The sequence below is a fragment of the Scomber japonicus genome, chromosome 22, assembly GCF_027409825.1.
Source record: "Scomber japonicus isolate fScoJap1 chromosome 22, fScoJap1.pri, whole genome shotgun sequence".
In the NCBI taxonomy this organism is placed as follows: Eukaryota; Metazoa; Chordata; class Actinopteri; order Scombriformes; family Scombridae; genus Scomber; species Scomber japonicus.
In genome coordinates this window covers 10,770,966-10,788,657 of record NC_070599.1, presented here as the reverse complement: position 1 = coordinate 10,788,657, position 17,692 = coordinate 10,770,966, and the positions used below count along the sequence as shown (strand labels likewise).

The 17,692-nt window shown below is 40.8% G+C and overlaps 1 protein-coding gene across 2 annotated transcripts in view; it reads left to right on the top strand.

Annotated features, from left to right (window-relative positions):
- Positions 1-17,692, top strand: part of LOC128383306 (protein phosphatase 3 catalytic subunit alpha) — a 70,104-nt gene that overhangs the window by 37,797 nt on the left and 14,615 nt on the right. For both annotated transcript variants that reach the window (XM_053342919.1, XM_053342918.1), the window contains exons 3-8: positions 2,058-2,182; positions 2,752-2,863; positions 3,308-3,453; positions 4,219-4,358; positions 8,262-8,339; positions 9,458-9,552. In XM_053342919.1, the coding sequence (XP_053198894.1) occupies positions 2,058-2,182; positions 2,752-2,863; positions 3,308-3,453; positions 4,219-4,358; positions 8,262-8,339; positions 9,458-9,552 (696 nt within the window). The remainder of the gene's footprint in view (positions 1-2,057; positions 2,183-2,751; positions 2,864-3,307; positions 3,454-4,218; positions 4,359-8,261; positions 8,340-9,457; positions 9,553-17,692) is intronic.

Here is a 17,692-nt window from a genome sequence, read left to right as displayed (position 1 = left end):
TCAGTTTTCCAGAAATTGTACAACCAATCTAAAATAGCTCAGCGCTTCATGTTTGCAGCAGAGTTGACTTGATTGCTAGAGGGAGTGAGGACGTCTTTAGAAATTGGACACAAATAACAAGGCTCCTTTTTGAAGTTGGTTCCTACTGTGGATTTAAACAGTTACACAGTGTGGGTTTAATAAAAGACAAATGGTAAAGCGGAGGTTTACGATACAGTCAAGGAGAGCTGATTCTCAGAGCTGTCTCATGAGGCTCGTAACTTGAGATAATTGCTCTCCAACGCTGTCCTCCAGTTCCCACTAATTGGGTATCTCTGAAAGACTTTTTCACAGACTCTTATTGTAATTCTTGCCGCTAGATACAGTTCATAAAGTGACAAACAGCCATGCGTAAATGAAATCTGTGTCCTTTTCAAATAGATTTTCATCTATTCACCCTGTTTAATTGCTTGCAGACTGATGAAGAATAGATACCGCAGCACTTTGACATCAGGCATGGATGCCATGCTCAGTCAATCAATCAATCAATCAATAACTAATTGCCATGTCAGAACAATTGATTGGTTGATTGGATTGAATTTGCCTTAACATAGCTCTTAAAAACAGATAAAAAGCCACACAAAGTTAGTAGATAATATTATAATAATTTCCTGTATAGTATCATTTTTAAATGTCTTGGTATTGAATTTTCTGAAACCCAAACCCTTAATGACAGCTGTTATGGGTAACTCTTCTATTAGACAATATTCAGCAACATTCAACATACCATGGGCACATTTTCTTTTCTGTTATTTAGATGAAGAAATGTATCAATAATACATAAGTTCTGGTGTAATCGAACCCTCAAACCGACATTTAGAGAAGCTACAAAGTTGACCCAAGGCTCTTTAATCAAATGACCTCTCATGCATGCTGTCAATCAATATGGACTAAGCAGCAAATCTCAGATGACCTCTGCTCTTTTTGGCTCCCCAGGGAGTAATAGAGTATAGGGTCACAAAAGGTTATACAAAACCAATCCGCACTGAGCTGCTCATTTCTGACACGTATGTGTTCAACCACAAAACTCCCTGGACATTATTTAACAGCTGCCTGGTGTGCTGTTAATGGCTGTATAGAACTGATATGACACTAGATCGAAGTAAGTCAAGTGATATAGAAGACTGAAGCATGATACATTTACATGTCCGGGTCAGCCGAACTTGCTCTTAGCAATTACCTGTTTGTAATTGCTGTGACAAGCCAGATTTGTAACAACAGTTAACTTGACAGACATATTAAGAAATTGATACAACTGAAGGCTTTCCAATGGTTGCAGCCAATGAACTTGTGTATTTGGCAAAGCAAGGTGTCTTCAAATAAAGTCTTACTAGCCAGTTGAAACACCTCAAGGTTATAAAAAGGCTGAAAGAGGATGTGGCGAAGAAGAAAGGCACAAAAATGTAAACTGAAGCCACTTCTTATGATTCCTTTCCATATTGGAAAGCTACTTTATGTAGAAATAGTGTACACTGAAGTATAAGTTTAATTTTGGTCATTCAAAAGAACAAGTCAAGAGATCTAACTATAACTAGCTGTGAATTTTTCTTAATTTGAATTGAATACATCAAATTTAAAATTCATGTTTTTAGGCAATTATGTACAAATCAACTGTTCTGTTCTGTTTTGTCCTTTGCATAATTTCCTGGTGTAAGCATGGGCTTCAGAGCTGTCTGTCTTTAATGGTGCCTTTCTCAGAAACAAATTAGCAGTTTACACAAAGTTACCACTGTTAAATCAAATAACCTAATTGTAAAACTTAATAGCAAGATGCCAGATAAAAAGTCTGTTTAATTATGAAAAGCCACTGTAGAGCTTTTCCTGAGTTAAAGATACTACAAATACAATATCGTCCTATATCCTATCTTTACTGGGATAACGGACGTTGTTGAAGCTCTTCACCTATGATGGAAAATATTTTTAAAAAGCCTCTCCCAGTGTGATAGAGACTTTCATGTGCTGTAAAAATAGCTGTTATCCTGATGTGCTTTTGTTCTTCTGTTTCTGGCTTATTCCAGTGTGTGGAGACATCCATGGGCAGTTCTTTGACCTGATGAAGCTGTTTGAAGTAGGAGGATCACCAGCATCCACACGCTACCTTTTCCTGGGGGACTACGTTGACAGAGGGTATTTCAGTATTGAAGTGAGTCCTGTGTATTTGTTTTTGTCCTCACAAGGGTCTAATCAAGTGTGACACACTCCATGTGCCAACCGAAGCTGTGTTTATTAATAGCTTTCTTTGAGCGCAGATCAAATCAGGCTGCAGATGGAGTGGTAATAGGCTTTTGTAATAACTTCAAATGTAGCCTGGATTGCAAATGTCACAGTATAGCTTAGGGTTATGTAGAGAGAGAGAGTTTTAATATGAGGCAAAATACATGTGTTTAATCTGAGACTGGGGGTTGGAGTTTACTTGCATATATATTTCCTGTCATCTCATCGTCTGAAACATTATACTTTATTAATAAAACATATTTTAATGGAGTGTGGCGTGTCCTCTGATGCTTCCTCTGAAGGTTTGTCATCTCATCGAGCACACTTGAAACGTGCCACAAAATGTACTGCATGAATGTTTCATCATAAGCAGAATTGCTTGTATTATTGCGCTCTGTGAAATTGACAAAGTCTGCCTTGATGGTTCATGTTTCCGGTGTTATTTAAAGATGACAAACTAACCGTTCCCCAATTCTTTCTTGTTCTTCTTTGTTTCAGTGTGTGCTGTACTTGTGGGCCTTAAAGATCCTTTACCCCAAAACACTGTTTTTGCTTCGTGGGAATCATGAATGTAGACATTTAACAGAGTATTTCACATTTAAGCAGGAATGTAAGTAATGCTTCGGCACTTCATTTTCTTTTCCCTTGATCCAAATTAAGTGTAAGCAGTCTGGTCTGTGAAGATCTATACAGAATGAAAAGAAAATTGAGTTATTCTTTCTAAAAGCTGTTTATTATGCATCCAGTGCAGCCACTGACCTCAAACGCTCACTTAAAAAGTGCCCTCTGGCCTGCTATGGGATTCAGTCGGATTTTTGCCCTTCTCGATATTTACACATGTCAGAAGAGCTATTTCATTTGGACTCAGACAGAGAAGGGGGAAAAAAACACAAAAGCGCTGTGAAATTGTGCTGTTTTTAAAATGTGTTTGGGATGTTTTTGGCACTTTTAAGAGCCTTTCCGTCCCAGACTAGCACACTGCCCCAATGTATGAGAGCAACATTGTTTGACTTGGCATGCTCTTCCTTCCCTGCCCTGTTTCCCCCCATGACAGGTAGAATTAAGTATTCAGAGAGGGTGTATGACGCATGTATGGACGCCTTCGACTGCCTTCCCCTGGCTGCACTTATGAACCAGCAGTTCCTGTGTGTACACGGAGGATTGTCTCCAGAAATCACAAATCTTGACGACATCAGGAAAGTATGTGTCTGATTCGAGACCATTTTCTCTTATTATTTCATAAAGCTGCACTCTGTTTGTATGTGTGTGTTTTTAACAACAGGTGGCCCTTTTTAAGGCTTTCAAAATACAGATCATTTGTTGAAAATCTGAGATTCTTATTCCCTTAATGTATTTCCTGCATTCATCAAAAGTTAAGGAGGAAAAAATTATATTGTTTTAGTATAATGTGCTGTGAAAATAACAACCTTAGTTGCAATGCATGATGTTGATTCTCCCTGATTTGTCTCAAATACTGCTCAGGACTTGGACACGGGGGACTTTAAGCACCGGTCTGGTCCTTACTCTCATTAAAAAATGCTGGAAGAGTCAGATCCTGCTTTCAAACTAATTCAATAATTCCAAATGGATTTTGTGGCTGCAATCAGAGGGCATACATAATAGAATTAGCTCAATTGAAGTGTCCATCATGCTACCCATCCAGTAATCCACAAGCTTTTGTTCGAGAAAGCGCTATCCCTGGCTGAAAGTAGAGTCGTTTAAGTTCATAGCTCCAGAAGAATAGCTGCCATCTATTTTTTTGTCATGACTTTCCAAAAAATACTGAAATCGCCTCAGCAAACATGTTAGTTGGAGTCACGATTTAATTTGAAGGTGGCAGCAGAAGCACATGGCCTTTCACAGAAGAAGCAAAATATTTTCTCTGCAATAGCATGTGCAGTTTTTTTGGGTTTTTTTTCTTCCAGTCGAGCAAGCTGACAAGAGTCCTTATATTTCCCTCCATAGCTAGACAGATTCAAAGAGCCTCCAGCATATGGACCAATGTGCGACCTGCTGTGGTCCGACCCCCTGGAGGACTTTGGGAATGAGAAGAGCCAAGAGCATTTCACACACAACACAGTGCGAGGCTGCTCCTACTTCTACAGGTGTGTATTTTGTCCCTCACAGTTAGTGGAAACTTTGGAAGTAACAGACAAGGGAAAGCCTGTCAGACAATAGTATTTAATTTAATTAAAAACACCAACTTATTGTTGTAGCCATGAGATGAAAAGCTTGTGTCCTGTTTTTTGCTTTGACTGCCTTTAGGAAAAATAAATCATTCACTGATTAGTTTTGGCTGTACTATCTATGGAAAGCTTATTGCTTAAGTGATTTTCAAGACAATGAAGTGTTTCCAAGCTTTCCTGACCAACACAGGCAGAATATTTGAACATAGAGAAAGGTATGATAGGCAGACATCACCAAGAGTTGATAAATCAAGAAACCCTCCTGCCAACTATTCATTTCTCATCGCTTGATTTTTTTTGGTTTCTTCAGCCTGTCAACTGCTGGTGGGAGACCAACATTTGTAAGAACATGGTGTGCGTTAGTCTACTCCCAAAGACTCCCTCTTAGACTGTCTCCAGTATTTATGTAACCCACATTACCTTAAATTGAGCTGAGTAACTGAACAGAGGAAATGCTTGGAGCACGCAGCTCGCACTGTTGCAAAATGTAATGAACTGGCACATTACCACAAGGCACAGTCCTTTCTCTAAATGCGTTCGTTGCTCCCTCTGCTCATTACGGCCTGAGCGATGCTTACTTGGCCCCGCCGTGCCTGGGGCGAGTCAGCAGGAGTAGTCAGAAACATCCGTAGGCTCTTAATATGCATTTTTCTCTTTGTTTTTATTTTATTTTTAATAGCAGGTGTTTCATAACTAACTTCTTAAAGGCCTTGTAAAATGGAAAATACATTTTGCCAGTTTTAGTCCCGTCCCTGTGTTAATTTTTCATTTGTCTGTTATTTAATAAAAAAATATATAAAAAAAAGAAAAGAAAAATCAGTATTAGAGTATATTTACATCAAAACCTCTGTCTTTTCTCTTCCTGTAAAATGATTTCAAATGTTAAAAATGAAATGTTCATTCATCCTTCACTCAGGGGTGTTCACTCAAAGCCCCGCCCACTTGTTGTGGTCTTATGAAATGCGAAGGATTAGCTTTAAATCCCTCTTGTAACTGTACACTGCTCAAATATTCCATTTCACAGGGAAATCCGTCACAGCACAGAAGCCAAAGATGCTCTAACTTCCATTTCATGGGGCCTTTAGTCGTGTTTTAATGTCCATACTTAGAAATGAACTCTTAGCACTGCTGTTATTGTGGATTTGTGAGGGCAGGCGGACTGCCTTTACATCTTCTGTTAGTTTATGTTAGCTTGATCCACTACTGGTTTTGTGGTTAAATATTTTTTAGTCTCTTGTCACTTCACTGAAGAAAAACCCAACAGAAATGTTAGGTATGTGGCCTTTTTACCTCAAACTACTGATTTGACTGTCACATGTTTGTGTTGTACCAGCATCTTGGTTAACCTTCTGCCATTTGGTCAAAATTCCTTCTGGAGTCTTGTTTTCATCAGTGTCCTCCACTTCTTCTGCCCAGGGGATGGTCGCTAATTGGCATCACGCTGGCATTCAGGATTTATGAGACGGTTTAAGCCAGACAGAGAGAGCCATTGCTCAACACCCCTCCCCAAAAACTATCAGCCTCTTTGTTGCTTCTGTCTTGCAGCAACCAATATTTTCCCCCAGCGCCGTAGGCACGCTCGTAACTCTTTTACAAACGCAATTCAGGCATGAAATTGCAAGTTTCGAATATGGTTGCTTTCATTTTAGCCTCCACTCAGCAGCGTAGATGTATCAGCCTAAAGTGATTTTCTTTTATCACGAGTATTAATCCAGGCTATTGATGTTACCCAATACTTTGATTTTTAACATGAAGATGAAGTCCTTTCTTGCAAAAGTTTTCAAGTTGTCCATGGAGCTCATTAACATCTGTGCCCTGCTGTTGGACAGATGGGAAAAGCTCTAAACTCAAACTGCCAGAAAAAAACAAACTAGGCCAAAATGTATTTTGTCGACTAAAAGGCTCCATATGGCATGTATCTACATCTGCTGGAGGAAATCAAGTAAGAAATAAAATATTTATTCCTAATTTCTTTCCCGTCTCCAAAGAGAAAAAAATAACTCCTTGTATCTTATATATTCCCTCTCGGCTGCTGCCTCCTTTTCATGTTCCTCCCAGCAGATGTTTGTTGTGATTGTCAGGGATGCATGTGCTCTCATGTCGACATGCCCCCAGATTGTAAATGAGCCTTTTGATTTCAGTCTCCCATGATGGATTTTCACACAGATGTCACAAACTTGTTTGCCTTTGCTCTTTTTTCACCTATCTTCGCCGCACTTTATCACAACTCTGTACCAAAGGACATTCAGAGATGCGATAAAGCTGCTAGCGTGGACAACTTCACAACATTTTAGTATGCTCATCATAAAGTCTACTGTGTCGTGCTGATTACAGTGAAAAAATCAAGTCTGAAAAGCAATTTAAAAATCAACTGGGTACATTGAGCAGCAGTTAGTGGAAAACAAAATTCATGTGGTACTTTTGCTTAAAGGTCAGTAACCAAAACGTATAGTTTAGTTTTGATTGCTGTATGTGGGTGTTGTCTGATCGTTGCTGCCTGATTATTGCAGGAGTGCTGAGTTAGGATTACAGAATTTAGCACAAAAACACAACCTGCATTTTAAGCACATGATGTTCTTCCGTTGATCCTCAAAGGTTTTGGTGTTTCATTGCGGTTTATGTTGTTTTTTCTAAATCACAGAATAATAGGACAACCAAGGAAAAAAATAAGTGTGAGTTAGTGAGAGTAGCAATCAGACTTCTCAAGATCCCAAAAGTTTAACATTACACATTAATGCCCTCATTTGATCTATCTCGATCTGCATCAGACGAGGCCACAAGACGCCCTTAAATTCTATCCCCATTGCTGCAAAAACTGTGGAGAGAGTGTTATTATTAATCAGGCACAAATTTCAGAGATGAAACTGCAAAAAAAAACAAAAAACCTTTAATTTAGCCTCTGCTGTTGTTGAAAAAATCCTCCCACATTCACTAAGTGTTTCAGATGTAATGTGAAGGTGTCACTCTTTCATTGTGAGCCGTCACTCACGTTGTTTATTACACAGCATCCCACGATTCACAAAACCTGACACCCACTGGGGTTTATAGGAAGTTTGTTAGAAGCAACTCTGATAAGTGTTGTGGTAACGCTCGTTTTAAGATCAAGAGATCTAGCTTTAGAAATGCTATTTGGCAGCGATGTGACTTGAGCCTTTTTCATTGTGAGCAAAAGGAAATTTCCAGTGGAAGCTGGTTCTGCGAGAATGAAAGGTTGTAGAATGGAAAACTCTGAAACCTTACTGTAGTTTGATTGTTAGCAGCAGGTTTTTGGTCTCTCTGCTCACAGACTGAATAGATCAGCATGAGCATAAAACATGCTCTTACACTCCCTAGCGATCACTTTTTTCTCCAAGAAATAGTCTGCTATGAATCATGTGTCATACTTGACATTTTTTGAGTTTCATTCTAAAATAAAAACCGCTGTTTGAGAAGGATCAAACTTACTCCTCTTACAGTGTGAACCCTTGTTGGAAAGTTAAGCATATTATGGGTTATTATTTAGCTTATGAGTCATTGTAATACCGTGGCTCATGAAAATGTTGGCTTTTTAGAAATTAACCAGCCTGTTTTAAATTTCAGGTAGAAGTTAAAATTGATATGAAAGCCTTATGTTACAGCTGAGCTTTCAAGGCAGCGTACTTCTTTATGAGCCACAGTTGATTTTAGAGCAAATTAAGTTTAAATTGAGTGTTGTATATCCACTGTTTCTCCGAGCACAATCAATAATACCTGTGACTTATTTGTATTGATTGTGCTTCTTGATCTTACTGGGATTTTTCTTGATCTGTGAGTAAAGCAAATGTTTGTCTCTTTATTCAACAGCTACCCTGCAGTCTGTGACTTTCTACAACACAATAACTTATTATCTATCATCCGGGCCCATGAAGCGCAAGATGCTGGGTGAGTGTTGTGGCATTTCGTCTTCTCACATCACATTCACACAGCAGAGTGACTCAGACCAGGGTATTAGATGAAAAGCTTCCCCGAAGCTCTCGGGGTTTACTTGAGCCAGTGTGGAGAGCAGGTTCGCTGGAGTCTGAACTTTGAGAGAAGTCGTGTTAATCCAAGAAATGAAAATGAATCCAGCACGACGAGTCAGTTGGCCAGATGTGATGTGACTAGTATGATTCATGCAGATCCTGTCTGAAGAATTCTGGCTTAAAGTTTGTTTAGGGAAATTCTCTCACACATGTTGTTTACTACACATTCAAACAAACATTCCTTAATAACCTAATGTGAGATAAACACAAAAGCACTACCAAATCGCACTTTTCTTCATAAAACATTTAGCCATAGCAGGAGGTAACAGTGCAAACTGGACTTCTGTCAAGGGTACTGGAAAACCTCTTTTCCAGTACAGAGTTTGTTTTTTTAAAACGGACAGGTGGGTGGATATGTCAAGCTGATCTCCCTCTAAGCAAGGGCAAGGCAGTGGGAGGCACAGCACACAGTTGTTTACCATTGCACTCCCACAGAGTGGTCACATGGGACACATTTCCACGTCTCAGATGAGGTTTCTGCCCCAAGCCGACTTAATAATGTTATTCAGCTCCATCTATGTTTTTATTGCGATTGGTACCTTTTTTTACTCTGAATAGTTGCTGCACCACACCGTGGTAGCAACTAAATCATTTGACTTTGTGTTTTATTTACCTAACGTCCTGTTCCATTCCAAATGTCTAAACCACCAAACACAGCACAGACACTCACTGGAACATCAAAGAAACAAACCAGAGTAGTCAGGTTTGAGAAATGAGTTGTTTCAGAGTGATGACTTCTCTGGGGCATGTTTTACCTGTAACTCTGGGATTTACTCTCTTGAGGCTTCGCCAAGTAGCCCCCTTGCTGATACATCGGCTTACAAGACGAACACAGAGCCGTAGTTAAAACAAGAGCCCATAAAAGCTGTCTGCACTAATCATGTCCCGAGGGTTGAACACCAGTGAATAACCCATGAATTAAATGTTGTAATATGTATGGTCTAATGCTTACTTTCATTCACTTTTTTTAAAATCCAGATATCGCATGTACAGAAAGAGTCAGACCACTGGCTTCCCATCCCTTATCACCATCTTCTCAGCACCCAACTACCTAGATGTCTACAACAACAAAGGTAAGGAGGGAGAATAGATCATAAAGAGTCTCCAGTGTATCATGACTAAAATACCACAGTGTCATATTCATGAGTTGCCTGGGGGCAACATCATACTTACTAGGTTAGAGAATTGTTCTTGGTCTCAGATCTGTGCAAAAGTTTAATGGCAGTATTTGTCGTCACCTTGTGACTTCTTCCTGTTATTTTGATATTTCATGAGAGGAAAAAACAAAATGTAATTCATAACATAAATAATGACTTCATTAAATGTATTTGTATTTTGTAAGGGACATGCTGGCTAGCTGGGTGGCATGGCTTTCAGTGACACAAAAATGGAATGAAGCCTTGTAGTGACACTGTTCATTAACATTAATTTCTGTCGTGTCACCTCAAAATATCTTTCATAAAAAAAATGTCCCATGAAGTCCCCATTTTTCTCAGTGGTTCTGGAGGTTTGTTGGAAGGACACTTAATCCTGTTAAAAAATATTGTCAGTCTTTGGCTTGCTATGTGTTTGACCCTCTTCACCGATCATTCATTAACTTCAAGTGTTCTCAATTTTGTGCTGACTGAGGAGCATACAGTTGGGTTATATTTGGGGATCTGTTAACCGGGGTTTTCCATTTTGGAGATTGTGAGAGCTAGATAGACTCAACCAGAAGTGTTGAGTGTTTATTCTAAGTGGGATTGGTAGTACTAGCAAACATTTCACATTACAGGGACTCTGTTGTTTCAACATAAACAAATGTTAATGGAGCTCAAAAAAGCCCGTAAAAATGTTGTCTACTCTTCTTGACATATAGTTTAAGGATTAACAGTCTTTTATTGTTATTTTATAGGAACGCTTCACTTCAATTGAGTATCTTGCCCTTTGAGACTACAAAACCACTACACAAAGCCTGTGGTAAAATCAGGGGATTATGGGGGTGAGGAGTTTGAAAGATTTGGGCATTAACCCAACAGTCTAATGCAGCTGTTTTCAACCAGTGTGCAATGGCCCAGAGCACCATCTGGTGGATCGCAGTTGTAGTGGAACTGCCAAATGATTAGATTAAAAGAAGAGCTAGGGTTTTTTGGTAATTTACAAACTTATTTTATTTCTAAATGTACTCAAGAATTCACAGAAATAAAAAACGTCAAATAAAAATGCATAATTTAAATGACAAATTACATTTAAAGATCACCACAACAATCACAAGACATTATCAGGTAGAGACAAATGTGTTTTGCCACCATTAGCTAGCTAAAGTTCCCTCGGATACAGTGACACAAAATGGATAATTTTTTTAAACGGGAAAGTGATGTGGGAGACAATTGTGCGCCAGTAAAAGCTCCAAAGTGTGTGGTGAGGAAGTATAATCCTGAATACATTAAAGTTGGATTCATAATGGAAGGCGGAGATGCTGAGCTAAAAGCACAGTGTGTTCAGTGTGGTGAAATCATGTGAAGTGAGGTGATAAAACCATTGAAGCTCCAGAGACACTTGAACACAAAGTATCCGGGATGTTTCGGAAAGCCAAAAGAATATTTCCGAAGGAAATGGGGCGAGCTTCGGGCAAAACAAAAAATCATCACAACATTCACAACTCTTTAGCCTAGCCTTGCGCTGTGGATATGCACTGAGAGTTACTGGAGGAGGCAACCAGAATTCAGTCAATACCGCAATACAGCTGTACCAGTCAACTGACATTAGCAATGCTACTTTATCATTAGTATTTGTAGGACACAGTAGGAACAGTAATCTTCACGAGGATCCACTGTTTTGCAAAGAGCATCCCACGAGAACAACAGCAGATAATTTAATGCACTGCTGTGATCATTACTTCATCGAAAAAGGTCTTGATTGGAAACACTGCACAGGTGTTTGCACAGAAGGCTGCATCAGTGACAGGAATACATTGTAGATCCAAGAAAGAGCACCAGATTGCCAAGTGGACACTGTTTCTTCTTCTACATAGTGAAAGTCTAGCAATAAAGCAGATGTCACCAGAACTGCACAAAGTTATGGACCTGCCTGTGAGGACTGTTAACTATGTTAAGGAAAATACACTTGCCTCAAGGTTTTCTGTTGTTCTATTTGAAAGACTTGATGCAGATCATTTCCAGCTCTCTTTCAGTGAAGTAAGGTGGCTTTTAAGAGAACATGAGCTTAATTGCCTTTCTGAACTGAGAAAAGTGCACATATTACTGAAAGAACAGAACTTGCTGAGCATTACACTGATGGTAACTTTGTGCAAAAGTGGCCTATTTTATCAGATATATTTGACCAGTTTAATCAGCTCAATATATCAATGCATGGCAAAAACAACACAATGTTTTTTTGTTTCAGACTAAATTAAGGGTTTCAAGAAAAAACTTCTTTGGAAATGAAAAGTCAGTGAAGAATGATTTGACATGTTTTGACATCCAAGTGAAACTTTGCAAGCCTCTCCTCATGACAACATATCAGGTACTATAATGCAGCATTCGATTCAGCTGTCACAAAAGTTTGCACAGACCACATCCCAGAGGACCCACGACATGGAAACCTTTGGATTTTGGACCCTTTCTCTGTGGATCCTGCGTCAGAAGACATGGCTCTATCCACTGTGTTGGAAAATGAACTGATGGAACTATCAGCAGACAGCAGCCTGAAGCTTCAGCTCACACAAGTTGACCTTGGTCCATTGTGGATACTGGCTGCCAGTCAATATCCCTCGCTGTCAAAATGGACAATCAAATTTCTGTTGCCTTTCTCCACCACCTATTTATGTGAGTCAGGGTTTTCCATTGTGACTGTCAGAAAATCAAAGGCAAGGAACAAGCTGAAAGCAACCTTGAATGCTACTCTGTGTGTCTACTGCTCACCCACCCCACCATGATTTGATCTCATTATTTCCCAGAAGTAAGCCCAAGTGTTTTCATTATGGTAGCTGTAGGATTCAGGGTTTTAGAGGTTGGCCTGTACTGAGGATCAAGAGTTTGGGTATCTCTGCCTCTTTTTTCATTCTTTTAAAAATCTGTATCACTGAATACTGCTTTAATTTCATCCTGCAGAATGGTTTATATGTCAGATACTAACTTGCCAACTTCTAAAAAAGTGTATTCAGCTGTTTTGTATTCCAGTAGAGATTGATATTACCCCATGTTCTGTAGTACACAAAATCTTGTGCTCACACAACAACAAAAAGCTGTGACGCTGATTTGGTCAAGTCGGGGTTTGAGAAAGTGCCGATTGAGGTGGACTGGTGCCGGTTCACTTGGCTCCTAGTGGCACCTTATGCTGCGCTACAGTGCCCACGCAATAAGATAGACTTGCCTTTAAGCTGTGAGTCAGCACTTTTTCCCTGGAGAACAGACAGTAAGTATCTGCCTTGGCTGTGGGGGCATGTGTGGATGGGGGCAGTGGTGAGCAAACCACAGGAAATGGAAATGGGAAGGAAAGAGCGATGGTGCTGGTGCACGCTGTTTTTCAATTCCGCTGCTGATGAAATGCCATAACTGGGCATTATGCCGTGGTGTTACTGGTGTGAGTGCATTACACATGGAAGCGAGGGCTGTCCTTTCTTTTGGCCCATTTGCAGGTGTGTTTCTTTGATGTGAGATTAGGTTGCATTTGTTTACCCGGTCCCCCATGAGCTGCCTCCATGCCTCCTTCCTCTCACAATAAGGATAGCCGAAAAACAACAAGGCGGTCCTGTCTGGTTTGTTGTTTATTATTAGGACCCCATTTGTTCCATGCCAACTAATCTTCCTAGGGCTTACAGTCAACACAACACAATACAAACAAATAAACAAAGTGATGTCAGGCGCATGGTCTTTTTTTTTTTTTTAGATTTGGCAACCAATTGCCTGGCAAATCATTTGCACCTCTCAAGCTCAGTATGGAACAGTCAAAAGTATCTAAAATGATTTGGTCTGCACTGTCGTCCTAGCAGCAACATGCGACCTTCAGTTGATAAAATGCCTCCCAGAGCAAGAGCTGTTATCTGACAGGGGGGGAAAAAAAAGATTATTCTGCGTTTGTTTTTAGAGCTGACTTCATTTGGGCACACAGATACATCTTACCTAGCAGGACGACATGTTCTTTATTTCTCTCATCATTCACTGCCTGCTAGAAAATAAGACACACTGTCCTCTTTAGGTAAATCTGTCTTAAAGTGTTAAGAGTTTAGGCTTAAAAAACAGTAGCAGAAGAAAAAGAGCAATGCCCAAGCAAATAAACATCCCTCAAGCTAAAGGTCCTGCCAGAGATTTTTATGTTAAAGCTCTTACAAAACCATAAAGTTATGGTTATGTAATTGCTTGCTTCTCAATTCACTTGATCAATTATTTACTTGACATATTCCCCCCTGCAGTTGCACAATTTCGTAGAACAGGTGCAGCTAACCAATACAGTCCTATCAGTTCCATTGATGCTCTTCTAATCATTCATGTGGGTGGGGTTCACTGGTAGAACCAAAGCCTCTGTAATGAATTGCTGTGCTCTTAGCTTCTTGCTGGAGCCTGGAGCCCACTGAGCATGTCTTGTGATTGATGGGCAATCGAGTGGGAACATAAATCTTAAAGTGGAGGGAGGAGGCATCAGCAGGTCCCATCAATCTAGTGCTGGGAGTTGGCCAGATTAACCAATGAAACCTTTCCACGTGGGGGGGGGGGGGGGGAGTGGGAGTAACAAGATGTGGGCCTCCCTTTAGAGAGGAGGAGGTGGAGGGTATCTATGAAACAACACAAACAGGCAAGAAGAAAAAAAAAAAAAAAAAGCTCCTCCGCCTGAAGTAAATCGAACTTGTTGCTGAGTCAGGATAACTAAACACATGAGTGATGGTCAGGGTGTGATTCTGCACAGATAAGTCCAGCTGCATGATGCCACCCATCCCTCCTTTTTTATTTGAAGCCTAAACTGTTGGTTTTTGCAGTAACTGTCGGGGCGCTGACCAGCTGTCCATCATAGCTATGACCCCTGCACCCTCTCAATGACATCAGAAAAGTGGCGCAGACATGGGTGAGCTGGCAAGGAAACTGTATTAAACACAGCAACAGTGATTTAGCAGTTTTCATTGTTTGAGCTTTCACTGTTTAAGTCCTGAAGTGACTGCGGCAGAGAGAGGGGGAGGGTGTGGAGGGTAAGTTGGCAGTTGCACACTTCAGAGATTGCTTGCAGTTTCGTATTAATGGAGTGTTTTCTGCTGCGTCATTATTGACTGGACCCAAAAATCACCAACTGTATCCTAATGGTGTTGGTGCTTGGATGAAATAAAGGCAAAATGACACTGATGTTGCCAGCATTCATTTTTTACTTCACCTCAGAGACAGCAAAGTATTGGTTGGTTTAGATCCATCTCACACTTGTTAAACCTCCTACAACCAAATTATCTCTATTCTGTTATTGTTAGATGATGAGGTGGAAACAGGAATGGCTTGACGGAGCGGGAACTGTGTGATTTGAAGGGGGTGGGGGGGTAAAGTGGTATGATTGGCTCCTGGCCCTGCCACTGGAATAAATAGCAGGATGGAAGCTAGGGCAGTGATGACGCCAGCACAGCAGGGAATTAATTCCCCCCCGCCCCCCCGTCACGAGTGCTAGCAAGAAGAGTATCCCCTACTGCAGATGCCCACCCATCTGTTATCACTCTGGTCATTACTGGGCTTCCCTTCTGTTTTCTGTGAACACGGTTCAACTGCAAAACCTTTCAAACTGCATCAAACAAGAAAAATTGAACGTAATGTGACGCAGGACGAGCTGAGACACAAAGTAGCTCTTGTTTCATATCAACTGGGATCTAAGCTCAATCATGGGCTGACCATATATCTTGTATACTGAATCCAATTCTGCCTATTCCTTTTAAATCCTGGTTCTCATTCTCACTATATTATTTGAGTAAGAAAACCCACCCAAATACTGTACTGAGCCATCTCCATGACAGCTTGACAGTGAACTCCATCCACTGAGGCAGACCATGAGATGCTGTGGAGAGCTTCAGAAAGAGTCTTTTAAAATCCATTTAACACCTGTTATTTGTCATAAATGAAAAGGTATTTTGTGGATATTTTTAGAAAAAAGGTCAGATTGTTTTTTTAAAGAAGTATAAATATTCTCTTCCATGTAGTTTATTGCTAGAGATGGTCACGCATGCATTCACAGATTATAATGATCAGTGTTGGCAATCCATGCTGGCATCATACCATAGTGCAGTTAATGCTTTATCATGTCAGACAGACACCCTCTACTTCATGATATTATATTGCTGCAGTGGTTACACTTTGCAGTGTCACTTTTATCTCATTTGAAGTGTGTCCACACTTTTCAGTGCCAACTCGTGGGTCACCATATTGTAAAACCATATTGATGCATGCACAAGTGCCAGTGTAGACGGAAGCACAGTTGCTCCACACATGGGAACCAATGAGGGGAAGCCAAAAGCGTGTTTTCATAACAAATCCACAGTTTTTTTTTTCCTCCAGGAACTGGCTCCAAGTCAGAACCGATTCTCAATACTAACACCTATGCATGTGAACAAAGTAGACATGAATGATCAGTTTCCGTTTTCTCTGCTGCTAAAGATGCTGAATTAATATTAATCATTAACTGAAAAAGTTAATTTCAGCAATTGTACACTGCATTAGTGCCCTACCCTTCATTCACATCTGCCATTTAATTGAAGGAAAGCACTGAATGTAATGGACAGGGAAAGTCTAAATGGCAGACTAGCCCAGTGGAACTTGATACGAGAGGCCTCAGAGACAGATCTGCAGTCAGCATTCAAGCGTCAGGGAAGGACAGTGGGAATCTCCCCCTGATCTCAAAGCAGTTTTAACAGTCCTCGTTACCGGGGAAACAGGCTTCAGGCACTCCCTTATGAATAATTAATGAGCGGGCGTCACCTCGCAATATCTGTGTTACCGTGGCAGCAGAGCTTTGGCCTCAGCTACCCTGTTACCACCATCAGAGCAGCAGAGACATCTAGTGGCTGTCATGCAGTGTTAAATTGAGTCCAACTCAGAGCACACAGCTGGTCGCCACAAGGGCAATGCCCTCCTACTTTACAAGAAATAACTTTGCATCTGTGCTAATGACCATTCTGATTATGAGGAAGTAATTAGAGTGCTGCCCATGTCGACCTCATCTGCATTTTTAATGCACTACCCAAAAAAAGAAAGCAGGCCTTGACCCTGCCTGTACCCAGAGCTTGACGAGCATGTTTGTTTTGCTCGAGGGAGGTTGTCGGGTGTCCCTGTTCCTTTAAAGGGAATCCGGTTTGAAGGAGCGACGGCAGGGGAGCTGACCTTCTCCCCCGCTCTGCCTTTTTCCCTCCAGGCTTCCATGGCTGCATTCAATCAAGTGCCTCGACGATGTTTATGCAGTATGTGATGTTTATGCAATGGCTGCCCACGCGTGCGTTTGCTTTCATGCACGCCGACACACACGCATAAACACCCACAGCCCTGTCTGAGTGGAGTGTGTAATACAGCAGTAATACCTTCCTTTTCTTATTGGACTAGGTAGTAGTGTTTTTCTGATGTTGATAATAACGCCATACTAATTATACAGTGTATGGATGTTCCCCTGCAGGAGATTTTGTCTGTTGTTTGTGTTCATTTGTGCAGCCAAAGGAGTGACAGCAGTGGAATGTAATGTTGGCAATACTTAAGGGACTACTTTGATTGCATAGTTACTGCATTGTATGCATTACCATGCCTCATTGATTGCGCGCACACACACACACACACACACACACACACACACACACACACACACACACACACACACACATACATACACACACAGGCTGAGGCAAACCCCAACCCAGCAGGATGTTTTCTGACCCGATTTGTGTTGCAACCGAGGTTATAGCTGCTTGGGATGCCAGGTTTGATGACTTGCTATTCCCGACCCTGCGAGGCCGAGGCAGGAAAGTCCCCCACGGTGACCCAACCATGGTGTCCGCTTTCCCCACCAGACTGGCCTCGTGTATGAGGCCTCTATATACAGCGGGGATATATTTATGTTTGGCGGCTCTCAAGCACCTTAATCATGGCTGAGGTCACATGCGGCATGCTGTGGTCAGTGTTTTAGGAGGTGTTTTCAATGTCAGAAGTTGAAAGAGAGCATGTGATTTTGAAATAAACCGATATACTCTATATGACTCTAAGAGAAATACTATGCAACCTGGTTGGT